This window comes from Vigna angularis, chromosome 2, assembly GCF_016808095.1.
Source record: "Vigna angularis cultivar LongXiaoDou No.4 chromosome 2, ASM1680809v1, whole genome shotgun sequence".
Taxonomy (NCBI): domain Eukaryota; kingdom Viridiplantae; phylum Streptophyta; class Magnoliopsida; order Fabales; family Fabaceae; genus Vigna; species Vigna angularis.
Window position 1 is genome coordinate 6,031,402 of NC_068971.1, and position 22,405 is coordinate 6,053,806.

General features: G+C 35.3%; 1 protein-coding gene across 1 annotated transcript; it reads left to right on the forward strand.

Annotated features, from left to right (window-relative positions):
* The first annotated feature begins 1,154 nt into the window (after nucleotides 1-1,154).
* Nucleotides 1,155-20,852, forward strand: LOC108329041 (sister chromatid cohesion 1 protein 4). The gene is made up of 14 exons (XM_017563021.2): nucleotides 1,155-1,752; nucleotides 3,739-4,000; nucleotides 4,286-4,383; nucleotides 4,496-4,545; nucleotides 5,505-5,597; nucleotides 5,803-6,754; nucleotides 8,786-9,229; nucleotides 9,332-9,479; nucleotides 10,092-10,228; nucleotides 11,857-12,989; nucleotides 18,667-18,694; nucleotides 19,058-19,169; nucleotides 19,660-19,789; nucleotides 20,304-20,852. The coding sequence occupies exons 1-14, from the start codon at nucleotides 1,629-1,631 to the stop codon at nucleotides 20,400-20,402; spliced, it is 3,810 nt and encodes a 1,269-aa protein (XP_017418510.1). The 5' UTR covers nucleotides 1,155-1,628; the 3' UTR covers nucleotides 20,403-20,852.
* Nucleotides 20,853-22,405: the final 1,553 nt, after the last annotated feature.

Consider the following 22,405-nt stretch of genomic DNA (forward strand, 5'->3'; position numbering starts at 1 on the left):
CTGTCACAACAATAACAATAATAAAATAATTAATAAATGGTAAATGAAAAATGAAAAAAACTTAAAAAAATTATAAAACTATCTTTTTATTTTTTACCACATTCGATGAAATGAAACAATTTTACAATGTTAGGTTTCTTATTTTAATAAAAAATTATTAAGCTATAAAATAATTTTTAATTATAAAAAAAAAATATTTATAAACTATAAAATAAATTTTATAAAAAATAATTATAAAAATAAATAATTTTTATAATTTTTTATTGTGCAAATACTTTTTATTATTTATATAATTTTTTTAGTCTGCATAATTTTCTTTTAATTTTACTCTTTTAATAACTAATTTTTAATCCAAATCATTATTCAAACTAAAAATACCTGCATAATTAAAAGCCATTTATAATTAAATTATTTAAAACGTTTATTTTGATAATTTTACTAAAAACTATTTTGTGGTTTATTAATACTTTTTTCAGTAATTAAAAACAATTTTATAATTTAATAACTTTTATAGTAAAAATATAAATACACAAGTGTTTTTATTAATAAATAGTTATTTAAATTAAAAAACAATTATTAAAAAAAATATAGAAATAATTTTTTATTATAAATAATTATTTAAATTAAAATATAAAATATAAAATATATAAACACCGAAACCGAAACAAAGAGTTTCCGAAGTATAGATAACTAAATAATGATTTGGTAATATTATCAAGAAGCTTCTCAATCTTATCTAGCACGCTTTTCTGTATAGGAAAAATATACGAAATACAAACGAAGAAATTAAAGTAAAAAAAAAGTGAATGTGTTTGAAACAACTGAAAATTGAATAAATATTTAAAAACCTAAAACTACATTTTAATTTCTATGTACTAATTTTTTTATTATTTATTATTTAAAATTTTTTATGTACTATTTTTTTATTAATTAAAATTTGTATGTACTATTTATTTTTTTTATGAAAAACTTGCTGTAAATAAAGAGAAGAAGCAAACAAAATGGAAATGTAGATATGTATTGGGCAGGGTTTGACCAATCAGAGACAGCAGCAACGCAACAAGTAAAATACTCATAAGATGTTAGTTTGAGCATATAATATATTATTATATTATGACCACACCATTCCATACATAGACTTATATTTACTTTATTGTTTGTCTTGTCATATTATTTCGAAAATTAAACCCAAACACACCAAACCAAATCAAATCTGACTTTCCAAATCGCTCTCTTTCTCTGTTCAAATTTCAATTTCAATTTCAAAATTAGAATTACCCCCAAATCTATATTGTTCTTCATTTATTTTTTAATTCTCACATTTCTTTGTTCTCACACTGTTGTTAGGGTTTTCTTTTTCCACTTCCCGAAACCATGCTTAGTGATGATTCTCTCTCGCTCTGTGTTTTATCGATAGAACGGCGTTTTGGTGAATTTTAGTTTGTTTCACAGTGCGAATTGCTTTTCCCACGTGGTTGTGGTGGAGTTGTGTCGGTTTTGTTGACTGATGGGGTGCAATTAGGGTTTCTCGTGTTGGATTTGGTTTTTTTGAGGAGTTTGTGATGGGGTTTTAGGCTCGGGGAAAGGTGTTTGTTTTGGGTGGGGAAATTGCAAGGTGAAGAAAAGGGATGTTTTATTCTCAGTTTATTTTGGCCAAGAAAGGGCCACTTGGGACTATATGGATAGCTGCACATTTGGAGAGGAAGCTCCGGAAGAATCAGGTGGCTGACACTGACATTGGTGTATCCGTAGGTGCGTTTGCTTTGTTTTGTGCTTTTTGATTTGGGATTTTTGGTGCATTTGTTTTGATTTGTGTTTTTGGGTTTGGGATTTTAACGCTCTGAAAGTTTTCTTATGTTAGTTAATGGTGTAATTTGCTATTGCTAGTTAGTGGTGTAATTTATGATTGCAATTAATGTTTTGAAAGACTTTATTTTAATGAGGATATAAAAGTTTGTTTTATTGTTTCCTAATCTAAGTACCTTGTCGGTTAATTTCGGTTGTTGGGAATATTTAGTTATTAGTTACAGTTTAGAAAATTATGTAGCCATTGGTTTTCTTCAATCTGAACTTTTGTCTCCCTTATATGTGAAAACTGAAAAAGCTACTGGTCGGGTTGCACAAATTTCGAGCTTTGTTAGGTTTGTAACAATAGACCAACTAAAACAACAGCTACTTCCTAAATTTGTAATTATGCTTAGGGTAGCTGGTAAGAACATCAGTGGAGTTTGAGAATCGTGAGTGCCAAGGGAGATAGATATTTGCCAAGTTCGTCCTGTTTTGTTGTTAGTCCAAGTGCTTGAAATATTTTCTGAATATGACACTCTCTTCAGTGTAGAGGAATAAAAAAGGGATTTCCGAGACTAAATTAGATTGATGAATGGAATGGAAAAATATAGTACAAGCTAAGGATGAGCCAGAATTAGAAACATTGGGTGCTTTTGTATAAATTAGGACCATGAGTGCTTTTGTATAAACAACTTAATTAAGGGCTTGTTCAATAAGCTCATAAGATGGTATCATAATCTATCCTAGACACATTTGTCGGGGATGTTGTGCTACCCACTATCAGGCTCTTGTCGGACCGTTTTATCCCACACTTGAGACCACACTTGAGACGCTCATTCATTGGTGTGAGGGGATCCCTTGAGATATCTTAACATGCTCTTTACCATTATGCAATGAGTAAAAAGAGGATATGTCTTGAATCGGTGAACTCTGTTCATTTCAGAACTAACTTTAGATCTAGTAAGAATAACATACTCCAAAACACCAATTGTATATCTCCAAATAGTATAATCTTGAAATAAATCAACACAAGTTTAGGAAATTTACATGAAGAAGACATAGGAGAATAAATAAAGCGAGCTTCAATCATGTTGGCCTTGTGAAGGATATCTCAAATATAATTGTTTTGAGTCATGGAAAAAGATTTGTTGGGTAAGTGTTTAATCTTAATGTCCAGCAAATAGTTTAATAGCATATAATGTTTGAGAGAGAACTTACGTTGGGTTGTAATTTGTTGGATCAAGCTGAACTGCTATTGGTGACAATATCATACACATAGAGGAATAAAAATAGTGTGAACTTGATGGTTGTAATAAACACCGAAGGGTCACATTTACTGGCAGTCAAAATGAAATTACTGAAGTTGATTGCAAGAAATAAGTTGGGCTGGAGTAAAAGGTCTGCAAATCCTTAAAAATATTATATTCCAGATATGTCTATCTGCATGGCAGTGTAAAACAAATGCTAGCAACTATTTCTGTACTAGAGCCTTTTTGTGGTCCCCTGATTTTTTGGCTGATGTCAGTTTGTTGATTGTGCTTCTTTTGTCTTGAACATCTGATTGGAATTATTCTTGGGTAAAATAATGATGACGATGATGGTAATGAGGATAAGATTAATAGAGGAAAATATACCAGTCTTGTCAAAAGAAAGAGTTAACCTTGGTTGTGATAATTGTTCCTATGTAGATTTACCTTTTTAAGATTATAAAATATGCGAGAAAGATTGATTATATAGCTACATGTGTGGAGTGAGTGAAGACTATCCTATATTTATGTCAAATAATTTTGATTGCTTAAATTTTGTTATGATAGATGAAGAGGACTATCCTAGTGTGGAATTAATTTTGCTCAGAACGTTGTATGTGGATTTACTGCATTTGCTGTTGTCTAATTTTGATCACATTTTATCATTTCATATATTTATTTGGTCAATTTTATGAATGAACAGATTCCATTCTTTTCCCTGAAGTACCAATTGCACTCCGTTTATCCAGCCATCTTTTGCTTGGTGTGGTGAGGATATACTCTAGGAAGGTGAATTACCTTTTCGATGACTGCAGTGAAGCTTTGCTTAAGATAAAGCAAGCTTTTCGCTCCACAGCAGTTGATTTGCCACCTGAAGAGTCCACTGCACCTTACCATTCCATCACCTTACCTGAGACTTTCGATCTTGATGATTTTGAACTGCCAGATAGTGACATTCTTCAAGCGTTAGTTCTTAAATACTTGAATATATTGTCATTTTTAGCTTTAACAATTGTTTACTACAATGGTATTTTTGAGTTACATCTCAGATTTTTCCTTTGCATTTTCAGATGACTGATACAAATTTAGTAATAATGCCAGAATTTTTCAGTTGCCAACTTTTCATTTGTCTATCTATGCTTTTACAGAATTGCTCTATGTTCTAAATGGTGATTTTATGTTAGTGGTTCGAGTGGAAGATAGGTATATTGGCTTATTAATGGAGGAATTTATGTGTTGTGAACTTGCAGTAACTATGTTGATCACCATGTCAGTACTAGGGAGCAGATTACACTGCAAGATACTATGGATGGTGTGCTTTACTCTACTTCACAGTTTGGCTTGGATGGTTAGTCTACCTTTTTGTCTCTGTTTCTCTTTGTAGTGATTTGTTGATAGTGAATTTTAAATGTTCTGTGGAGAGTTTTTTGGCTAATTTTAGTGGTAAACATGTCTTGCAGAGCGCTTTGGTGATGGTGATGCTTCTCAAATTGGGCTAGACCTTGATGAGGTAAATTGTTTTTCTTATTTTAAGTTTCCCACACCACTCTGTTCGTGGAGTTGATTGACGAAATGTGATATATGTGGTTCAGGGCAAGGTTATCAAATTTGAGAGTTTACGTAAACTCGTGAGAGTTGAGTAAACTCGACTTGTAAACTCAACTCGTAAGAATTTACTTCAGATGAAAAAAAATTATATAAATAATATCTTAATTCAAATAAGTCTACAAAATTATATAACATTAAATAAATAAAATTTATAGTTATATTGTTCATAAAAATAAATATTGTAAAACATAAATACATGAATTATTGTCATTCATTTTGATGCATTTCATTAAATATATAACTTCCAAACTCGCAGAATCGCTCCAAACTTGTGATTTTACACGATCCTACTGATTTTACAATCGATTTTATCAAGTTTACGTAAAAAACGAGTTTACTTCCGAGTTAATTCGGAAGCCATGTTTGGGAACGTAAACTTATGAGTTTACGAGTTAACTCGAGAGTTTGATAACCATGGTTCAAGGCCTCCAATATACTGATTTGAATCTTATTGTTTTGTTGTCTGGTTATAACTAAGAAGCATAGATATGCTGCATTGGTGGGTAATATGCCAAAGAATTAACATATGCATCTGAAATGTACAGGCCTGGTATGCCTGATATATATGATACTTTTCTCTCTTGCATCCTTACATTTTTAAATATGTTTGGTATATTTATTCGTCACGAATACAACTGCTTTGCTGTTGTGTACCATCTTTATGATGTGCATAGATATGAACCTCTTGTTGTTATTGGAGCACAGTTATGCTTGGTTTTACTGAAACGGTGCCTGTTAACAAAGTGTCTTAATGTGTATTACTGTGTGTGGAAAATAATTTTCTTTAAATTGACTATGCAGAGTATAGATGCATTTTTCTTATTACTTCTGGAGATTTTAATTTGATTTGACAAAAATCAGGTTTTGTTAAATGACAAGGCTACTACTTTGGAGCATGATGACTTTGGTGCTAGTCTTCAAATGTCTCATCAAAATGATGAAAAGAAAGAGGAGGTAAGCAAAACTTGAGGTGAAAGGCTGTGGAAGCAAGATATTTTAAAAATATTTGAATGTCCTTGAATCTTTGGTTTTATTGCTTGTTGTGTTCTTTATTTTTCTCCCTTTTCTTTCTGGAAAGATGATGAAATGGAAGCAGTTCTATTTACTAGAGATTATAGTTTCTTCGGGTTTAATTAGTGCTCTGACTTGTTTTGAACAGATTGATGATTTACCCACCACTGGTGAAATACGTGAGTATGCTGAGGGTCCATCTACCCCCGGACTTCAAGAGCCTAACCTATTTGGAACTCAGATGGATCAGGGCAATAATGAAGTTGATTGTCCTAATTCAACTGATTTAAAATCAATGGATACACAAATCGAATTGTTGCATCACCAAAAGGATAACGATGTAAATGAATTCTCCTTGCAAAGTAATGGGAATCATATTTCTTTAGATTTGCATAATGAAGATAAAGGCTGCAATCTGATTGAAATGGATGGAAAAAGAGAGGAGCAAGGGCATTTAGAATGTCAGGTTGTAATCAAGGATCAAGAAAATTTGATGCATGATGATCATTCCTTAGCATCATTACCGTTGTTGGACTCTTCCAATAAAGAGTTTCCTGCCACCGTGTTACCAGAATGTGAAGGTGGGATGTTCAATGCATCTGCTGTTCATGACAAAAAGGAGGACTTGCAAGATGGAGTTTTGATGAACAGTGACCCAGCGACTGCTCCTTTGGTCCAAACTGTTACAAATTGTGTTATTTCTTCTCCTTTGACCAGCAATGAAAATGTTGCTTCTGATCAAGACAGCATCTCATGTAAACCATTGTCTAACATGGGTGGATCTCAGGTGCCGGGATCAGGTGGTCATTTGGAGGATGGTAACACATCATCAAAGCATGAAGTTCTGAATGACATTGAAGTTTCAAAGAGTGACAGACAATCCTGTCCGTCTGATGATGCTCTAGTATCCAATCTTATTAGTCCACTAGGATCACCTGGAAGACCTGAAATTGTTGTTGATGTGGAAGCTCAGGCTTCTCGAGAACTGAAGGAAGGTGAGGGTTTAAATCATGTATCACTTGAGGCTGTGCAGCCTACTGAATCTATCCTTCAACCATGCACCTCCCATCTGGGCCAGCCTTCTCTGTCATTTATTGAAGGTATTTATTCAACCTCAATTGAGGTGACTTATATTACGTAATCAGGTTCTTAAATAATGGACTATAATCCTTTTATATAGGTGTAGTGTAGGAATAGTGAAGTAGTCCTTGGCTGCTACAGTGGCCACGGTAGCAGAGCAGTTCAGTGTACCATCTGTTGTGAGGGAAATAGTGACCATAACAGACTTTAAGCACTGTCTCTTGATTTCAAAAAATGTTAGGGTGTTTTTGGTGGAGGCTATTCTCTGGATTTCAATTTGGAAAGCAATATTTACTTATAAAATCAATAAAAAAGCTGTTTCTCACTTTTCCCTCAAGCCATACTGCCTTGTATGACTTTTCAGGACTTCCATTTCTCTGAGTCCATCACTTCCCTTTATCCACTATAGCATCTTTTGGGCTGGCTGGCATGTGGTGCAACCGTGTTTAAAACACTGAATTTAATTATTATTTTTCTCTTCCTTCATTTACTGGGCTTTAATAGCTGGATACAATAAATTCTGTTGTATTATTTTTCATGATCTTGCTCTCTTCTTCTGAGCTGGATCGTGAGTAAAACCATCAAAAGGTGGGATCAGGGTAGGACTGTTGTAGGACCAGTGCAAAATTGTGAACTTGGATATCCCATCTAGCATCTTTTGGGCCGGCAGGCATGTGTTGGAATCAAGTATTTAAAACACTGAATTTATTGTTTTTTCTTCATTTACTCTCCCTTTTCTAATCCTTTTATTTTTGGGGTTGGGTTACACAACCTGGTATGCTACAAAGGTTTTTAAATTTTAACCAGTTTTTTGGTTCCCTATGTTGATACTTCCCCATTTTCAGACCTAGATGAACACCGTCTAAATTCTCTCTTGCCCTCCCTCTTTGATTCTTTCTTGCTCTACCTCTTTGATTCTCTCTATATCTCGACCTCTCCTCATCTCAGTCTCAACTTGACCCTCTCTTTGGTAACTGTGAATGTTTGCGGCTGTGCCTGTGACATGCTTTCAATATCACAGTTTTTCATTCTTGACACTGACTACTGTGACTGTGGGTACGTGCTCTGTTTTTGTATTCTTGGTAATGAAATTTCAATTTCAAGTTTGCTTTACGATCCTACTTTTAAGATTGTTCAACCTCCCTCCCATCCTACTTTTAAGATTGTGCAACCTCCCTCCCAATCATATGTACAATCTCTATCTGGGAAACATTGTCTGTTATTGCAATGCAATTTTACATGTGTTTCTTTTATATAAGAAAATAATTTAGTAAGAGAAGCGAAAGTTGCATAACAGGATAAGAAATCATGAAGTACTGTTGATGACAATGACCAAAATCAACAAAAATAGGGAACAGATATTAATAAACATGTGGCATAGCATACAGATCTTGTGAGGATGTTGGAACACCCGTCTGAAATATCATGACCAGAGTTTGACAGAAGCTAGAAAAATACTGGATTCGTACAACCCAATATAAGAAAATAATTTAGTAAGAGAAGCGAAAGTTGCATAACAGGATAAGAAATCATGAAGTACTGTAGATGACAATAACCAAAATCAACAAAAATAGGGAACAGATATTAATAAACATGTGGCATAGCATAAGATCTTGTGGGGATGTTGGAACACCCGTCTGAAATATCATGACCATAGTTTGACAAAAGCTAGAAAAATACTGGATTCGTACAACCCAATAGATGTTTTCTATTCTGCTAAATGTTTAGCATTTCATTCCTACTGCATGCACCAAAGAATTGCTGCCCAGTAACAGCGCCGAAGTCTTTTTGGCATTTTGCTTATTACCAAATCATCTGAACACCATGTCACCATGGTGTTGTACTGACTTTTACATTTGTCATGTTATTTCCATTTGATTTTTTTTTTCTGCATAGATAATTAACATCATAGTAATAGTACCCTTTTGTGGTAATTCAAGTGGATTCTGTTTTGTTAAGTTACTTCATTTAATTGTATAATCTTGTTGATAGATATTATCAAACATGCACATTCCATTTTATTGATAATCTGTTGCTTTTACTCTTTACAGGTGAAAAAGGTCATGGAACTGATGTTTCAAATCCTGCTTTAAGTTACCAAGAGAGTATAGAGCCATCCGTACCTAAAGAAACACCTGATTTTGGGAAAACAAATATGGAACTTGAGAGTCAGATATTTAGCAATAAAGTAGAAAGTATAAATAGATCTGCTGTTACTGACATGCCAGAGCCTGAAAAATTGCTCTCCTTAGCTTACCAACATGATGGTGAAGCAAATGATTTGCTGATGGCATCTACTCCTGACAACCAGGGTGCAACTGAAGGTCATGCAGGCCCTGCTGGGGTAAACGGCATTTCTGGTAAAAAACGTAGCTTCACAGAAAGTACTCTTACAGTGCAGAGTATGGATTTGATGGAGTCTTATGGGGGAGCTCAATCCAAGAGAACAGCCGAGTCTGTTCCTGATGATGACGATTTATTGTCATCCATATTAGGTATACGAGTGGTCTGTTAATGCTTTTTGCTATATGTTTTGTTACAGTGTGTATTTTCCCTGAGAATGTGGCAAGGGTGAAAAAACTTTGTTGTTGGTGCAGTTGGTAGAAAATCTTCAGTTTTGAAAATGAAACCCAGCCCTGCTGCCCCTGAAATAGCAACAATGAAGCGGGCTCGTTCTGCACCTCGTACTAGTAGTGCCTTGAAGAGGAAGGTGCTTATGGATGATATGATGGTCTTGCATGGCGAGTATGTTTTCCATCCATTCATCTGTACACATCTATTCATTTTGTTTTATATCGATTATAATGGAATGAAAAGCATAATATTGTGTCACTTATTTTTATAGTTTATATTTTTTTTACTATTTCTGATAGTTGATCTTTTACGCTTTTTATATATTTAACTGCCAAGGTAAGCCTGGCCGGGAATTGTTTTTTGTTGTACTGTAGGGAACTAAATGACTGAAACCATTCAGCACATTTGGAAGAAGAGAGAAAATTAAATCTGCTTAAACTTTTGTTTATCCATAATAGATGATGTCTAGAATGTTTAAAATAGCTTATATCAATATTAGATGGTTATTCAATTGGGAAGATATCTGATCCATTTATTTATAGACCTCTACTTTTTCCGTGTTGTGCACTATTTATTAAAGGATAACTTTAGTTATGATCTTTGCATAAACTGTCCGGCAATAGTTGTCACATGTAATATACCTTTTTTTTTCCTTTCAAACTTTGCTCACATTTCAATTTATTATAAAAAATTTTATGCCACTTTTTGTTTTTGTCTTGTATGCCATATCTCAGTGCTTTTGACTACCTGAATACTAATTGTTTTTCCTTCTTTGTTCTGAAGTACAATACGCGAACAGTTGACAAATACTGAAGATATCCGCCGTGTACGGAAAAAAGCTCCTTGCACTAGTAATGAGATTTTAATGATTCAGAGACAATTTTTGGAAGATGAAATTTTCCATGTATCGATATTTACAGGTGAGTTATGCATCTTGGCTTTGTTTATGTTATTGATTATTTGGAGCATTTGCTTAAGCCTTTCTCTCCCCCTTTCTTTAAATGTTAAAATCTCTAAAATGACGAGTTTATTCTCATGTATAGTATTTTCATGCTTTTTAACTATCTCCACAAAATATCTTTCCAAAACAGAAAACAAATGAAAATAAGTTGTGGTAGTGAAAGCATGTAAGCTGAAAATAATAACATTAATGAAGAAAGACACATTAGTACATTTTATGTTTGCAATGCAGTTTTTTCTAGCTCGTGATTTTTGAAATGAGGAAAAATAATACTTATCAAGGTTATCAAACTTGCGAGTTAACTCGTTAACTCGGACGAGTTTGCGTTCCCAGTTCTGACTTCTGAGTTAACTCAGAAGGAAACTTGATTTTCGAGTAAAATTGGTAAAATCGGTTCTAAACTCTCGGTGGGATTGGTTAAAATTGCGATTTTGGAACGATTTTGCGAGTTTGAAATAGGAAGAAACGAAGAAAGAGGAAGTCCTTTTGAGTTTAGGGCACCACCACGTTTCGTTGCCGTTCATGGTCGCACTTCGTTGGCTTGCCTTCATGTTCGTCGTTTGCCTGGCTCGTGGTAGGGCTCTGTTTGCCTGGTTTGCGCTCACCCCGCTCCTGATCTCGCCTTCTACAAGCTCCGCATATGGAGTGAAGCTTTTCTATTTTAACGTTACAACCCCTAAATGGCACTGTTTGTGCTTTTATTAAAGAAATTAAATCATTAGGGTTTTAATCCCCTCTACTGTGCGATTCTATCTTCGGTGTTTATGTTTTTTATTTTAGCATGTAAATATTTAATATTAAAATATTTAATATTAAAGTAAAGCTTAGTCCTCTGTCACTTACTATTTTGGATCATTGGGCCTCCTTTTACTATGCTAAACTTTTGGGTCAATATTAACTTCAACAACTTGTTTTTTTAACTGAACTCTCAATTATATTCAATTAAAATTATGAAAAAAGAATAATAATATTAAAGAAAAATATTTAAATATATATTATAAACTAATAATTATAATAATACTATGAAAAAATAAAAACATTATTTATAACATTATAAATATTAAATTATTTTATTATTTATAAATATTTTAAAATATTTTTACACAAAGTAAACTTTTATGAGTTTACGATTTGAGTTTATGATCCAAGTTTACAAAGCTTCCACGAATTTACGTAAACTCTCAAATTTGACAACCTTGATACTTATGATTTTACACTGTATCTAATTCACTGTTCGTCTCATGACAACATTTATCTCAATTAGTGAGGCTTCTAATGTAATATGTTCCATCTCTATAATAATTTTTCAAGAAACAACAATGGTGCCATTAGACCAGTTCATGCTTCATGTTATGGGCTGGCTTTAGTGGTCAACTACATATTGTTTCTGCATCTATGGGATAGTACTTTCTGTTTCTTTTCAACTGTTCTGAATTTCTTTTCTAAACCTATTTTTGTAAGTGCATTTGGCCATCATTATCCTGATTAAACCATTCTCATTTGCTTAATTTTTCACCGAGGCTCATCATATTCTTTTATGAAATTTCCATGTAATATAATCTATGTTCATTCTCTGATACATTCCAGATTTGACTACTGATTTTACTATTCTGCGAAATGAGACAATTGATCTGACTGGAATCAAGGTTTGTGATTATGGTATGGATAGCTCTTTCATAGAAAAAACAAATGATCAAGAGTCCTATTCTAGAACAAATACCGAAGTTCATGGAGTGGTGGGGAGTAATGAACCTATGACAGTCCAACACCAAGAAGATGCAGAAGTGCAACCTCCTGAGATACCTGTTTTGCCTGAGAGTCATCAATCTGAGGTTAATTTGGGATCTCATGATGTTGATGCTCATAGGCACACAACTCATGAACCTATGGGTGTTCAACTCCAAGAAGATGCAGGGGTGCATACTACTGATATACCTGTCTTGTCTGAGAGTCATCATTCTGAGGTTAACTTGGGATCTCATGATATGGATGCCCACGGGAATACAAATGTTGTTTCTCATGTGGAGGAGCTGAACAATTCTCAAAATGTTGAAGTAAACCATGTTGGAGGAAATATTGCAGTTTCTGAAGCAGAGAAGTGCTCTGCTGGCCCTGGGCACGAATCTACATCCTTAACTGAAGTCCTTGAAAATGATTTTACCACATCACTGACTCTCATGGATAAAACTAATGATCTCGTTGGTTCTATTCATTCAAATATTTTGAGCATCCCAAATGCTGAGAATTTGGATACAATCCCTATTCTAGAGGATGAGTTTGGGCAGGACCAGAGTGATAGAAAGGGAGTAGGTGCTATTGAGCTTAGCATGGAAACTGGAACAGAAGTTCAAACAGATGGTTTTGACGCCAACGATTTGTATGCTTCCTTGGCTACTGGTTCCAAAGAAACTGATGGATTTACTGATATTCAAGCTTCCTTTAGTGGTGATCTACCATCAGAGGAAAATGGAAACAGCATGCTAGGGCAGTTAAATGAGAATCAAATTGTTGCTTCTGCCATGGAGTGTGATGACAAGGGTGCAAGGTCTGACAGCATATTTATAGAAAGTGCTAAAGTAGACTGTTTACAATCTGAAGCTCTCAGTGTAGATGAAAAAGAGAGTTCTCTGAAAGATGAAGAAAACCTAGTCTTTCAGGAAGCTGGACTACAAAATACAATGTACCCTGAAATTAGGAGTCCCTATGTTGAACAGAATGATGTAAGTTCTCCAGTTTGCCTTAATTTTGCCTCTTTCCATATCTTTTATTTGTCTCTTATTCTTCTACTAGAATAGTTTATCATAGTTGATATACCTGAAAAATTTAAGCATTGTTTGATGACATTGAGATATGTGACTACAGTGGCAGCAATCTGTTTTTAATAGCCTGTAGTTTTGAAAATGGCTACAATTCTACACACCACTTTTATTATTATATGGTGAGCCTCACCTAACCCAAAAGGCACTCCATCCAACTTGCAAGTGTCCCTAACTTCTTCTGGCACTTTGCTATTCATTGAAATTGCCTTAAACTGCACTTTGGATAACACTGCACCTTGGGATGTGATATGAGAATAAGTAGTTATACTAATTTCACTACTCTTGATGTGTACATTTAAGCCTTTTTGGTTTTTATTATTGCACATGTTTTCTTTCTTCTGAAGTCTAAATATGTGTCACTATGTTTTTTGGCATTTATGTGATTGCCCTGTTGGAATTTTGAAATTTTATTTTGAAGCCAAAAGAGTGATGTGAACTGTAAAATAATTCTAGAGGGCTTGATTGATCCCTCTCACAATCTTCTATTTATATGAATAAATTGATACACAAATACATGATAAATAGGGTAACCCTAGACACAATATAATCATGATAAATAGGGTAATCCTAGACATAATATAATCATGATAAATAGGGTAACCCTTGACACACTATAATGATGATAAAATAGGATAAATATCCTAACACTTCCCCTCAAGCTGGAGCATACAAATTGTATGTACCAAGCTTGGAACAAATAAACTCAATCCGAGGACCCCTTAATGACTTGGTCAATACATCTGCGAGTTGATCGTTTGACCCAATAAACTCAGTACATATTTCTTTGGTCAACAACTTTTCACGAACAAAATGACAATCAATTTCTATATGTTTAGTCCTCTCGTGAAACACTGGATTTGATGCAATGTGGAGAGCAGCTTGATTGTCGCAATACATCTTCATAGTATGGATGTCACAAAATTTAACCTCTTGAAGGAATTGTTTCACCCATATAAGTTCACATGTTAGTGATGCCATTGCCCTATACTCGGCTTCCGCGGTTGATCGAGCTACTACATTCTGTTTCTTACTTTTCCATGAAATAATGTTTCCTCCCAGAAAAACACAATATCCTGTTGTAGACCGTCTATCAATAGGTGAACCTGCCCAATCTGCATCACAATACCCAGAGACATGAATGCTTCCTTTATCTTCATATAACAATCCTTGCCCGGGAGCCTTCTTTACATACCTTAGAATGCGAATGAGAGCATTCCAATGGTCAATACATGGAGCCTGCATGAACTGACTAACCACTCCAACTGCAAAGGATAGATCTGGCCTTGTAATAGTGAGATAAATCAGTTTGCCAACCAGCCTCCTATACCTCTCTGGATCGGAGAATAATTCACCTTCTTCTGTCCTTAATTTCTGGTTTGGGTCCATGGGACTGTCTACCGGTCTACAATCAATCATGCCTGTTTCTTGTAATATATCAAGAGCATACTTCCTTTGGGAGATTACAACTCCATCTTTTGATTGCGCTACTTCAATGCCTAAGAAATATTTGAGACTTCCAAGATCCTTGGTTTGAAAATGTCTACACAAGTACTCTTTTAGTTGAGATATTCCAACAGCATCATTTCCTGTAATGACAATATCATCAACATATACTATTAAGTAAACACATTTCCCGAGAGAAGAATGACAATAAAAAACTGAATGGTCTGCTTCACTGCGTTTTAGCCCAAATTTTTGAACAATGGAGCTAAACTTTCCAAACCAAGCACGTGGGGATTGCTTGAGGCCATATAGAGATCGATGCAATTTGCATACCATACCAGACTCCCCCTGAGCAACAAACCCTGGAGGTTGCTCCATATAAACTTCTTCCTCAAGATCACCATGTAGGAAGGCATTCTTGATATCCAATTGATGAAGTGGCCAGTGACGAATGGCTGCCATGGCAAAGAAGAGACGAATAGTAGTCATCTTGGCTACAGGAGAGAAAGTGTCACAATAATCAAGACCATAAACCTGAGTGTAACCTTTTGCAACAAGCCGAGCTTTGAGCCGATCAATTTCACCATCAGGGCCAACTTTAACTGCATACACCCATCGACAACCAACCGCCTTTTTTCCTGGGGGAAGGGGCACCAGCTCCCAAGTATTACTGTGGTCAAGAGCCTGCATTTCTGCAATCATAGCTTGTCGCCATCCAGGATGATCAAGTGCTTCTTTCACATTCTTGGGTATAACAACAGAGGACACTGAGGATAAAAGAGAAAAATAGGAGGGCGACAATCGATGATAGCTTAGAAAATTATAAATGGGATGAGGGTTCCGAGTGGAACGAGTACCTTTTCTGAGGGCAATAGGCCATGCTGAATCATTTGCACCAGGAGGCGTGGGAGGAGGTGACGAGGGAGAAGAATCTGAAGTAGGAGATTCACCATTGTCTTGGGGATGTGGACTATCCATTGGGGCCCTGTGTGGGATGATCTCAGTATGTGGAGAAACAGGTGTAGAAGGATTGTGATCATGACTGGGAATGACAGAGACAGTGGAGCTATTTGACTCAACCATTGGAATAGGAAGGACCTGCTGGAGGATAGAAACATCCTGAACAGATGGAGAGAAGTAAGGAGTCTGTTCAAAGAATGTGACATTGGCAGACATGTAATACTTCTTAGTTTCAGGAGAGTAACACCAATATCCTTTTTGAAGTCGAGAATAGCCTAAGAAGACACATTTGAGAGCGCGAGCGGAGAGTTTGTCTAGACCTGGAGACATGTCATGAACAAAACATACACAGCCAAACACTCGGGGAGATGTATGAAAGAGAGGATCATTAGGAAACAAAATGGAGAAAGGGACTTTATTATCAAGAGAGGAGGAGGGCATCCTATTAATAAGATAACATGCAGTTAAGATGGCATCCCCCCAGTGATGGACAGGAATATGGGCACCAAGCAAAAGGGTACGAGCAGTTTCAACCAAGTGTCTATTTTTTCGTTCTGCTATACCATTTTGCTGTGGTGTATGAGGACAAGTAGACTGATGTAAGATACCATGGGAACTCAAGATGGCAGAAAAGGAGGATGAAAAATACTCTTTGGCATTATCACTTCTTAATATTTTGATTACTTGACCAAATTGATTCTTGATTTCATTCAAAAAGGATGTAAAGATAGCTAACAATTCAGAACGATTTTTCATAAGATAAACCCAAGTACATCTTGAATATTCATCAATAAAGGTAACAAAATATCTATAACCAAAGGAGGAGATACGACTAGGTCCCCATATATCAGAATGGATGATGGAAAAACTAGAATTACATATTGATTGAGACCTTTTAGGAAAGGAAGACCTAACATGTTTTCCTAATTGACATGACTCACATTCTAAGGTTTGGAGACCACTAAGTTCAGGACACATCTTTTTTAATTTGGACAAATGAGGATGGCCAAGTCGATCATGTAGCACTTTAGGATTAAGAGCAGCAACACAAGACACCCTTGGACGAGATCCAAAATGGTATAATCCGCCAGCTTCATATCCTTCTCCAATCTGTCTCCCCGAACCACGCTCCTGTATAACAAAAGATTTATGATCAAAGGTTATTGAACAATTTAACATTTTAGTCAACTGGCTTAAGGAAATTAAATTAAAAGGACAATTAGGGACAAAAAGGACTGAGTTGAGATTGAGGGAGGGAGACAAAGAAACATGACCGACTCCTTTGGAAGAAGTTTTAGATCCATTTGCAAGGGTTATGAAATGAGGTTTTTCTCGAAAGGAAATAGATGAGAACAAAGAGGTATTACCAGAAATGTGATCAGAAGCACCTGAGTCAATTACCCATGAATTTTGACATTCCATAGATTGAGATGTTGATGTATTGGGAGATTGAGATGGTTGTGCCAAGCTGTTAGACTTTAACCTTAAATACTCTTGATATTCATCCTCAGAAAACATAGAAGTAGAGGTTTCAGTTTTCAAAGTGGAAGTTTCAGTCTTCGAAATATTGGCGGTTTTGGAAGGGAAACCATGTAAGGAGTAGCAATTCTCTTGAGTATGACCCATCCTTTTACAATATGTGCATTGAGTACGTCCCCGACCTCCTCGTCCTCCTCCTCTAGTGCCACGTCCTCCTCTTCCTCGTGTGGCAACCATGACAGATGGTTCCACTAGTTCATGCGCTTCTTGAGTTTGAGATACCGGGACACGCAGAAGGCGAGTGGTCAATGTTTCCATAGAGGGGACCTCATGACTAGTTAGAAGTTGATCTCTGAGATGATCAAAATCGGGATGTAGGGCACGAAGGATCAACACCATGTAGAATTTGTCTAGTTTCTTTTTTATATCCTCTAATGGATCTACTTCCAAAAACATCCTAAGTTCTTCGACAGCAGATTGGGCTTCAGTCATGAAGGACACCATATCATGGTCTGCCATTTTAAGAGATGCAAGTTTATTCGTAGTGTCATAGAGACGTTGAATATCGTTGGCATAAATGCTTTGGGCTTTCTTCCAAAAGGAGTGACAAGTTTTGAAAGCCCTCAAAGATACAAAAAGTTTGGGTTCCACTGATTGCCATAACAGGGCACACAACTGGAAATCTGCTTGTTTCCACTGATCAGCTTTTTCAGTAGGCACATGGCTTCCATCTCGCTCAAGGTGGTCATAATGCCCTTGGCCAAGGAACCACATTTCAACGGCAGCAGACCATGATAGATAATTTTTTCCATTTAGCTTCTCGGAGGTAATTGATGGACTTCCAGAGAAGGAAAGAGTACTGCCAGACGCCATTTCTGAAGAAGACGAATAGTACTAACGAAGAACAAGAAAACCCTAAGGGTTTAGACGAAGGAAACTTTGACAGTGATGGACGACGGTGGCCGGCAATGGCGGGCGGTGGCCGGCGGTGACGGTGGCCGGACGGTGGCCGGACGGTGGCCGGACGGTGGCCGGAGACGGTGGCCGGACGGTGGCCGGCGACGGCCGACGGTGGCCGACGGTTGACGGTGGCCGGCGGCGGGCAGCGGCGGGCGACAAAGAACTGTGGCGCCGAACAAATATATATTACGAGACAGAAACCAGAGCGGGATCGACCCGCTCTGATACCAACTTAAGATTGAAACTGTAAAATAATTCTAGAGGGCTTGATTGATCCCTCTCACAATCTTCTATTTATATGAATAAATTGATACACAAATACATGATAAATAGGGTAACCCTAGACACAATATAATCATGATAAATAGGGTAATCCTAGACATAATATAATCATGATAAATAGGGTAACCCTTGACACACTATAATGATGATAAAATAGGATAAATATCCTAACAATATGAGAATAAGTAGTTATACTAATTTCACTACTCTTGATGTGTACATTTAAGCCTTTTTGGTTTTTATTATTGCACATGTTTTCTTTCTTCTGAAGTCTAAATATGTGTCACTATGTTTTTTGGCATTTATGTGATTGCCCTGTTGGAATTTTGAAATTTTATTTTGAAGCCAAAAGAGTGATGTGCTGTTCCTTGGCAAAGATGTTTTAATTGAGATGCTGTCTGTTTATTTACTATGTTGTTCATGCCTAATCAAGCTCTATGGTTACATGGTGCAGGAAAATTACATGATTGCTAATGACACAGGTTTGCTTCTAAAAGCTCTTTGCTGTTCATTTTATGAAAGTGCCATCTAAACTAATTAGTTAATATTAGCCAGCAGTCAATCATTCAATGAATTACCAAGAGTCAATCACTCTTCATTTAGATGCCAGCTTCCTTTCCTCGATAGTTCCTTCATGTCTCTCCTGTTCTTAGAAGTTATTTGGTGTGGGTTATTTTTTGTGCGCACTGGTTTCACCCTTTTTTTTAGTTTGGAACATGCAAAACAATATTAAGTATGTGGCAAATATAAGCAATAGCTGTTGAAGCAGGAGATTGAGCTTTATTACTTCTATTTTTTTATGTTTCTTTGATCTGTGCTAATTCATTATTTCTGTATACTCCCAGGGTTTTTGAATGTTGGGGATGATGAGATAATTGATGATGATGATGATGATAATTTTCAACCATCTGCTGAAGGAACTCACCTTGAAAATAGTGGATGGTCTTCCAGAACCAGGTTTGTTTATGCAAGAGTTTAGCAACTAACGGCACTTCCTTTTTTTTTTTAATTGTTGAGTTGCTAATCCTTGTATGTATATGTTAAACTCAGATTTAAAAATCATTTTGTCATGTGTATGGCTGTTTGTGAATTTCCTTTTACACCTAGTCAAATACTTCCATTTCATTTGAAACCCCCTTCGCCATTGCCTTAGATGGGATGGATTCCCTTGAAGATATTGATAGATCACTTCATCTGCAATTAAAATGTCTTTTTCACCTGAGCCCAGAAGTTGTTGTGTGCAGATGATTCAGGTTTAAGTCATTTTGGCAAAATAACAATTAATAACATCTGAAATGTATTTAATATGGATCTGAATTTAGATTGTTTACGATTATATAACTAAATTTTCCTTGTTATTTCATTTGATTTCGCCAGATCTTTGTGCACTGATTCCCAGTTTCATGCATGTTATATATCAACAGCTAACTATTGCATTTATCCACAGGGCTGTTGCCAAGTATCTGCAGACTGTGTTTGATAAGGAAGACCTTCATGGAAGGAAGGAGCTGCATCTTGACAATTTATTAGTTGGTAAAACAAAGAAGGAAGCATCACGGATGTTTTTCGAAACTCTGGTATGGTTGAAAATTATTTGAATTTACACATACAATATCTATTGCAAAATGATCTTGTTCCAGTAATTTAACATCTTGACATGTATGATTATGATAATTGAAATATCTTATTTGAGAGGGAGGGAATAAACAATGAGCTGAGGACAAAGTATTAGGTATATTTTAAGTTTTAAAAGTGCCCAAAATCGATGCGTGGAAAAAGTGAATGAAAGAGAGAAACAAATAATGCCAAAGATTAAATCGTTCTCTTTACTAGTTGGAAGTCAAACACCCTTGAAACAAGTTAGCTGAACTCCAAAGGGGCTGAGAACAGTGTCTAAATAAAGCATGTTCTATTGATTTAGCTTTAGTTCCAGTTCTTACTTTTGGAGGGTCACACATCACTCATTTGGTGTTAGATTTTTCGTGTTCTCTCACACCGTGACCTGTTTCTTAATATGCTTCGTTTGAACTCTTCAAAGGCTCACTTGGAAACTCAGCATGGGTTCACATTCAATTTCAACTGTGATTTCAGGTTCTCAAGACAAGGGATTATGTCCATGTGGAACAGCCAAAACCCTTTGCCAATGTTAGCATAAAACCTCGAATGAAGCTTATGAGGTCAGATTTCTGAAATCTCATGTAGTGGCAGATATAGTTGTAAAGATCCATTCGGCGGTAGTTTGGCTGGAATATGCCGGGTTGGGATAATATTTTCAACATTTCTCCCCAATTCTGGCTATGGTTTTTCATTTATAATTTTTTGGAGATAGGATTTAGCTGTTCAGTTTTTAGTTCTTCAACGGCTGGGGGGTTGAAGTGGCGCTTGTATCACCCAATTGATTATTCTGGGTCTGAATGTATATATTTCTGTAAAATGTCACAATTTGTAATTTAAAGATGCTAATTTGTATGCCGTTTAAACTCATCCCTCCAAGAATGATATCCTGCTTTCTATATAGGCGTCAGATTTATGTAACAGAAAGCACCTTGTAATTTAACTGTCACTGGACAAGGATCATTTCTGTACTTTTATTTGTATAGTATCTAATAACTGTATTTAATATTTATCCTTTTAAGAGTATATCGTTTTCTGTACATGTTTTGTTTGGTTAATTTTTAGATGTAGATTATGGCTCGCATTGGATCATTGCCGTACATACTTTTATTTATTTGTTTGAGTTTTTATCCTTGAAAATAGTTTGCCATTGGTCTCAATCTCTGAAGGACTAAATAGAATTTTTTTTTAAATATTTGTGGGTTGATAACTTGTTTAAATTATTCTTTTATTGGAAATTTCCCCTGTGCTGGAACTGTAGAAAATAATTTAAGCTGTTGATGCTTACATTAAAAATGGCATGCCCCTTGACGATTTTTATATTGCAACAGCTTCATTTTGAGTTTCATTAAAATTAAAAATCTAGATAAAAGTATAAATGTGGGAGTAGGAGTATTCCCTTTTGGGTAAATTATGTTTTGGTTAAATAATTTTTAAATTATTATAGATGTAACTATTTTCACTAGAGTAAACTAGTTTAATGAGCACATAATACACTGCTAAAAAAGGACGTTATTTTGTTGTAAATATTATCATGAATGCATACATGTAATTTTCAAGGGGATTCTTTATGACTTGTATTTATTTTTAGAACTATTACACTTTCCTTCATCTTATAATTAGCAATGTCTTTTCTCTCCTAGTAAAGGCCGCAAAAAAATAAATATTCTTAGTTTTCTGGTGTAATTTTAATTCTTTTGTATAACTTTAGAATACCATTGATCTTTATAAGAATAGATGACAGTATGTCCTCATTATGAAATAAAGGTCTATTTTCAAGTGTATTAATTACTAATTTTACATAATTTGTTCAAAGTCTTTCACATGCAAATGTGAAACATTATTAAAATTATTTATAGTAAGTTCAAAACAAATGTCAGATTGTCGATGATAATACATATTTTTTGCTCAGTCCAAATTTCATGTCTTCACATAATAATAATAAACACTTGCGCTTACTCGAAGATAACTTTTAAAGGAAATCTACATAACTACTTGGAATAACGAATTAAAAGTATTTTGGATTTTATTTTTTAAAACTATAGTAATTTTAAAAGGGTTATTGTAAGAACCTGAAAAATAGAGTAATAGAGTAGATAAGTGGATTGAAATAATGAGACGAGCTTTTTAATTTTAAAATAAATGTATAATATAGATATAATTTACTAAAGCTCGGTTCATTATCTTAAACACTTAATCTCTCTAAAACTTTTGTTCTCTACTCTTTCTCTAACTTCTCTCTAGATTTCCTTCTCACTGAGCTGTCGGATTGACGATCAGGAGGTGCCCAAACGTTTATGCTGTTTTCAAACATGGACCAGGCAATCTCTACTGATTGCATGTGTTTTGGGTATTCTCCTGTCCATTCTCTGTCAAATTTTAGCTCTAAGAGTTGTTCTTGATCACCAATTGGTGATTTGTAGGGTCCTGTTGAGTTCCCTTGCGGTGCAAGGTACTGTAGAGGTAATCCGATGAGCTGGGCTGTGAATCTCTGAGGTAAGGGGGGTTAGATTTCTATTTGAATTGATAGTTTGATAGGTGTGTGTATTGATTTATGCATGTAGTTGCTGTTTGAGTTG